At 39.8% G+C, this 7,322-nt stretch overlaps 1 protein-coding gene across 1 annotated transcript in view; it reads right to left on the bottom strand.

Moving 5' to 3' along the window:
- Nucleotides 1–7,322, bottom strand: part of AK9 (adenylate kinase 9) — a 178,447-nt gene that overhangs the window by 128,236 nt on the left and 42,889 nt on the right. Inside the window, exons 8-9 of the mRNA XM_007940858.2 lie at nt 6,811–6,889; nt 2,235–2,329 (exon numbers count right to left, since the gene is read on the bottom strand). Of these exons, the coding sequence (XP_007939049.1) occupies nt 2,235–2,329; nt 6,811–6,889 (174 nt within the window). The remainder of the gene's footprint in view (nt 1–2,234; nt 2,330–6,810; nt 6,890–7,322) is intronic.

The following is a 7,322-nucleotide window of genomic DNA, read 5'->3' as shown; positions in this document are numbered from 1 at the left end:
GGCATAATGCCTAAGGCATTTGACTGCTAACCAGAGGCTGGCGGTTCAAACCTACCAGCCACTCCTCAGAAGGAAAGTTGGGCAATCTACTTCCGTAGAAATACTGCCTTGGAAACTCAAGGATGGGTTGCTACAGGTTGGATCTGACTCGACAGCAGTGAGTTTGTTTTTTGGTTTTTTTACACACACACACACAAAATAAACCCAAACTCACTGCTGTCGAGTCTGTTCTGACTTATAGTGACCCCCTCCTTGGGTTTCTGAGGCAATATCTCTTACAGAAGTAGATTGCCCAGTCTTCCTTCCAAGGAGTGGCTGGTGGGTTTGAACCGCCAGCCTTCTGGTTAGCAGTCAAGGGCCTTAGGCACTATGTCACCAGAGCTCCTAATACTTCTATAGCAGAGTGTTAAGCATGGCATTCTTCTAAGTACAGGGTGCTGTGTGCTTGCATAGGGCAAAACCTTATGAAGCCAGCCCTGCTCCTGCAAGACAGCTGTTAGATATTTTGAATATCACTACTGGTTCCAAGCACCTTACAAGCATCGTCTCATTTACTCCTTACAATAACCAGATGTGGTTAGGGTTATTATCCCTTTTAACATTGAATAAAGGATGAAGCAAAGTCCAGATTTGGTAAGCTGTAGAGCTAGAACTCAAATCCGGCTTTGTCTGATTTGAAAACTAATGCTGTTACCTTCTACTGTACTGAGTACTAGCCTGACATGCTCTTCTTCCCACCATACACCGCCCCCCCACACACCTGTCTCTTCTCCCAACTCATCAAGTGTTACAGCTTCACACTCATCACCAGTCCACATTAAGGTGTTTTTGCCTCTCTTACACTTTAAAGCAATTGTTCTCTTTCCAGGCTGCATAGAGTCTCCTAGCAAAGTTTTTTTGTTTTTGTTTTAATTAATGCCAGAGCTCTATCCCAGAAATTGTTTCAACTGGTCTGGGGTATGCCCTGGGCACTGATGTATTAAAAAGCTTCCTAGATGGCCCCATTGTGCAGCCAGGGTTGGGAATCATTGCTTTAAACATTCCCATTATATTGCTTCTCTAAAAATCATCTGTCTTTAGCTGAAGGGCATCCAGTTAAAGTACTTCCAAACACGCAGGAACTTCTAGATCAGTCAATCTTAATCCTTTAGTGGCCCAAACACTACAGTGGGGGTTTGCAAACTCAAATGGGCATCACCTCCCTCCTGGACGTTCTAAAACTATACCTTCCCGGGTCCCACCTCCAGACATTCTTGTTGTACAGGTCTGGGATATGGGCTCAAGCAATGTGTATTTGTGATAAGCATCCCAGGTGACTCCTTTGGTGTTCAGGACTGCCAAGGAGAAACATTGCTCAAGGGAGATGAGTAACGATTTCAGGACACACAGTTACAACTCTTACCGTTTTGGAAAAAAAGAGGGCAGGTCATTTAGTCACACATCTTAGGAAGTATAACTTTGGCTTCAACATGCAATAATTTTAAGGACAAACTTTCTAGCTGGGAAATTTGTTCAGGTTTTTGTGGATGATTTTTCTTTTGCCCTCAGTGAGGACCTGGAAGAGGAGGCTTCAGCACACAGTTTACTCTTCCCCAGGCTTTGTTCGTGCTGACCAGAGGCCCCAGCATGGGCTCCAGCTAAGCTCACCCACTGAGATCTATGGATCTCACAACAAAACTGCCTTTTTCTTCAACAATTATTATTATGATTTGCATATGAGATCTATTTATGATTCTGGTTTTTGGTTCTTCATTTTCATACATTTAGGTAAAACTGAACCTCCCAGAATAGAGCAAATCCTCTCAAAGTGCTTGTGGCCCTTTTAGTACCTAGCACAGTTATAATTTCATCAGTCAGTCTGTAGTGCATCAGTGCCGGGAACACAATGGACATCAAAAAAAGCTGGTTGAATGGTTGAAGGAAAGAATGAGTCCTTTTGGAGTCGAGGACTTTATGGTTTTGTTCTTTGGTCCTGAAAAATTTGTAACCTAAACCTGGGTTTCTTTCTTTTTCATTAATCCTGTGGTTAATTGTTCTGATTTTATTGTCTTTGTTTCAAAATTTTTGTTTTGTGTCAGGAAGACTATTGTGCTAATATTATAGCTTCTTCACAGAAATCAAACCCATTTTTTGAAAAGATATCTTGAAACTCCTTTCAAGCTGTAAAAGGATACAAAGTAAGGTCACAATACATAATTAAAAAGTACATGTATGGTCAGTTAAATATAACTTACACTTTCCATTATGTCATTAATTTCTTCCTCTGAACTCTGAAGTTTGGTTAAAACAGCTGCTCTTCTTAGGTTCAGATATTTAAGTCGCTCCATCACTGTCTAAATTTAAAGAACAAATATTTAAAGACATCGGCATTTGAATGTCTCAAACATCCTGGAAGAGTGTAGCACTTTGTTTCTTTTTCATTGATTATAAAATTCAGGTAAGTTTGGTGGAAGAAATGGAAGCAAAATGAATATATTGGAGTTATGAGAGACCTGCTGATACAACCTCTTTATTTTATAATAACTGAAACTAAGAACTTGTCCACTCCACTATATCCTGGTATGGTATGACGCCTGTCATTATGAGTGTACTTGCCATGCCAATTATGAACCCTTCCCTTGCTCTACGGCAACCGGTTATTGCCTGCTAGCATCTGCCCATTTACAAAGCATTCTTAAAAACCAGAATCTAGGAATACTTGTCCTTGGTTAGACTCAGTTATAGTGAGGTGGACAACAGGTACTGCTTCTGCTTATCTAGCATCTGTATAGTCCCTTCTTTTGGTAACAATACCTCTACTTTCTTTGGAAAATGGCTCATTTCCCACTTTGATTCTGGAAGGGCCACAAACCACCACCCCTAACAGTCTCCCAGGGGCATAGCAAGGGTAACAAGCATCCCGGGACCCCCACCCTCAATTTCAAGATGAACAGACACTGATAGTGGCGAAGTGTTAACAGAAATGCCTATCTCCCACTCTTGTCAGGCTGCCATAGTCAGGCGCCTCTTGGAATGTCATGCCGCACCTATCTGGCACCCCCTTGGATTTGAACCCCCCTAGAAAATGAAGATACTTTCATTTCAGGAAAAGAAACAACCCTGCATCTGTACTTCTTTACATTTGAAACGAGGAGTTATCATATGAAATATTTTAAACGATGCACTTAAGTGTTGTTATTATGCAGGGAAGAATCAGCTTAGCCAGAAATCATGTTGTTGTTATGTACCGTCGAGTGGACCTGACGCAGCGACCCTCCTTGGGTTTCCAAGGCAGTATCACTGGAAGCAGAGCGCCCAACCTTCCTTCCGAGGTTCTGGTGGTTCTGGTTAGTAGTCAAGTGCCTTAGGCGCTATGCTACCAGAGCTCCCTGCCAAAAATCATATTCACTTTTAAATTTTACACACACAAAAACAATCATCTAATTTTTTTTCTTCTTTCTGATTATAAACATCTTGAATAAAAATCTCTCTGTATTTCCTTAGAATAAATTACTAGGCTTTGGAGTTCTTTGGACAAAGACTATAATACCCCATTGCCTCAAGTTGATTCATAGCAACCCTATAGGACAGAGTAGAATTGTCCCACAGGGTTCCCAAGGCTGTACATTTTTACAGAAGCACACTGCTACACTATTCTGCTGCAGAATAGCTGGAGGGTTTGAACTCCCAACCTCTTAGCACCTGAACATTTTAACCACTGTTGCACTTACAGCTCCTTACAAGGCATATGTTGTTGTTGTTGTTGTTATTTGCCGTCGAGTCGGCCCCGACTCATAGCGACCCCTCCTTGGGTTTCCAAGGCAGTATCACTACGGAAGTAGGATTGCCCAACCTTCCTTCCGAGGAGTGGCTGGTGGGTTTGAACCGCCAGCCTTCTGGTTAGCAGTCAAGTGCTTTAGGCACTATGCTACCAGAGCTCCTTACAAGGCATATAGGCAGTTAAAATATTTAAATAATTCTTTGGATACACATATGCCATATTATTTTGCAGAATAATTATACCATTGTATGCTCCTACTGAAGAGGAAGATCACTTACAAAGAAATGTGTAATATTTTTTATTATTTGGTTGCTGCTGCGATGGGCTCAAGTATAGCAGGGATCGCGGAGCAGGCACGGGACTGGGCGGTGTTTCGTTCTGCTGTGCATGGTGTCGCTATGAGTCGGAGACGACTTGACGGCACCTAACAACAACAATAACAACATGCTCCTACTGACAGGGAGAGCATCCATCTTCCCAAACCTTCCAAATCCTAGGTTTCAGATATATTTGTTAAATCTGCCATGAAAATGTTTCACTTTTTAAGTTGTATTTCTTAGATTAATAATTATAGTCATTAAAAAATATTTATTGGACATTTTGTTTGTAAATGATCTTCATGCCCTTTGCCTATTTTTCCATTGAAGCACTTGCCCTTTCCTATTGAAATATCAGGGTTTTTTTTAATAACTAAGATAGTCAACTTTTGTTTATAATTATGGAAAATATTTTCTCCACATCGTCATTTGCTTTTTTTAAATAGTGAAATGATACTGTATTTTTCTAATATATTCTTTTTAAAAAACAACTATGCTCCACATACCATGTAATTCATCAATCTGAAGCATATAATCAGTGGTGCTTAGTATATTCAGAGTTGTGCAACCATTACCACAAATTAGTTTTAGGCCCTTTTCATCACTCTTCTGGTGGTGTAGTGCCTAAGGCATTTGACTGCTAACCAGAAAGCTGGCGGTTCAAACCCACAAGCCACTCCTCAGAAGGAAGGTTGGGCAATCTACTTCTGTAGTGATACTGCCTTGGAAACCCAAGGAAGGGTCGCTATAAGTCAGGTCTGACTTGAGGGCAATGGGTTAATAGCAACGCTGTATTCATGAGTAGTTACTCTCTACCTCCCTCCCCTCACCACCCTCACCCTTACTGTTCCTGCCCTAGGCGACCACTATCTATTTTATGTCTCCATGGATATACCTATTTTGGACAGTTAATCTAAATGCAATCACATACTATACGGGCTTTTATGGCTGGCTTCTTTCACTTAGCATAAAGAGTTCAAGGTTCATCCACATTGTACCACGTGTCAATACTTTCAGTTCTTTTATTGCTGTATAACATTGCATAGTATGGAATATTTTATTTATCCATTTGTCACTTGATAGACACTTGAGCTGTTTCCACTCTTTGGTTATTGTGAATAATGCTGCAATGAACATACATGAATTTTTTTTTTCTCCCAACGGACATACTTTTACTTCTCTTATGTATAAACTTTGGAGTGGAATTGCTGAGCCCTATGGTAACTCTATGTTTAACCTCTGAGGAACTGCCAAACCGATTTCCAAGTTGCTGCATCATTTTACACTTCTCATCAACACTACTAAAGCAGAGAGTCAACGTAAAAGGGGAAGAGGCTCAACAAGATGGATTGGCACAGTGGCTGCAAGGATGGGTTCAAGCATAGAAAGGATTGTGAGAATGGTGCAGGATCGGACAGTATTTCATTCTGTTGTACACAGGGTCACTATGAGTTGGAGCTGACTCAATGACACCTAACAACACTTGTAACTTTTTCTTTTTTTCTTTCTTTCAGACATCCTGTTATTAGTTGCCATTGAGTTGGCTCCTACTTGTGGGGACCTTACATATAAACAACAAAATGTTGCCTTTTTTTTTTTTTTTTTTTTCATGATTATCAGTACACATGAGCCCATTGTTTTTCTAATTGTGTAATTCATCTCACTGAGGGTTTCCTTTGTTTTTTGCTGATGCTCTACCTTATCAAGTATGATGTCATTTTCTGGTGATTGAACGATCACTAATTGAACAATCTAGTGATTGAACAATCCTAATGACATGTCCAAAGTAAAGAAGCCAAAGTTTTACCATCTTCACTTCTAAGGAAGTATTATCTCATTATGGGGTTGATTTGCATTATGGTAGCATAGTGCCTAAGGCACTTGACTGCTAACCAGAAGACTGGCAGTTCAAACCCACCATCCACTCCTCGGAAGGAAGGTTGGGCAATCTACTTCTGTAGTGATACGGCCTCAGAAACCCAAGGAGGGGTCACTTTGAGTCGGGTCTGACTCAACAGCAGTGAGTTTGTTTTGTTTTTTTCTAATGAGTCCCAAGTTGGTGCAAAAGATGACATGGTGGACTACAGCAGACAGGCTGGGAGAAGTAGGTTCAAGTTCACCCAGGTGTGCCTTAGAAGACAGGCCTGGTGATGTTCTGAAAGGTCATAGCCTTGAAAACCCTGTTATGCACACATGGAATCAGAGTGCATTGGAATCGACTTCATAGCAACTAACAATAATAACGAATGATATTGAGCATCTTTGCATGTGCTTATTAGCTGTCATTTGCTTTTACTTTTCTTTGAGGTACTTTTTACCATATGCAGATTTTAAATTCAAATATAGTTTTGATTTAAATATCAAAAATAGACAAGTAAATAAAACATCAAAATTTTAAGTGGCAAAATGAATTTTCTTAAAATAAATTGTATTAAAATGTAAATATATTTCTGATGTTTATTATAATAAGTATGGAGTTGTGGTGGCGTAGCGGGTAAGTCATTTGAATGCTAACCAGAAGGTTGGAGGTTCAAACCCACCAGCTGCTCTGTGGGAGGAAGATGGGGCAATTTACTTCCATAAAGATTTATAACCTCAGAAAACCAGTGGGGTTGCTGTGAGTCAGAATCAACTTGATGGCAGTGGGTTTGTTTTGGGTATTATAACAAGTATAACACAGTCAATAATTTTTTTATTTTCTAAATTGTGGGATATTTTTCCCAATAATTGCACTTACCAGGAGAAGATCCTCTGGTGGCTTATTTCCATCTAGCTCAATGAGATACTGGGAATTATGTTCAGCCATTATTTCCTGCACATAACAGAAATCTTAAAAATCCAGGATCATAGGGAAAACTGGATACAAGATCAGAATCTTAACACACTGTGAAGAAATCTTTAAAGTGAAATCTTTTTCTTTATACATGGTATAATATAATTTTCAGTGATCTATTTTAAAGTCAGTACTAGTCTTCTTATCATTAATTTTATTCCCCTACTGTTTTCTCTATACTGAAATCTTAACGTCCTTTCTAATGGAAAATGTTTTGGGGAGTTTGTCTATCTACACATATTGAAACTCTGGTATCTGGTTTTGAAACCAGAGAAGAGCTTGATTGAAATTTAAGTCAATATACTTTCTTCACATAGATACTGTTGTTGTTGTTATGTGCCATCGAGTCGGACTCGACTCATAGCGACCCCCGTTGGGTTTCCAAGGCAGTATCACTATGGAAGTAGATTGC

This window comes from Orycteropus afer, unplaced genomic scaffold (assembly GCF_000298275.1).
Source record: "Orycteropus afer afer isolate SDZICR_OR568_19922 unplaced genomic scaffold, OryAfe1.0 scaffold00072, whole genome shotgun sequence".
Classification (NCBI taxonomy): domain Eukaryota; kingdom Metazoa; phylum Chordata; class Mammalia; order Tubulidentata; family Orycteropodidae; genus Orycteropus; species Orycteropus afer.
The sequence above is the reverse complement of the archived record's forward strand: the minus strand, read 5'-3'. Positions and strand labels throughout refer to the sequence as shown.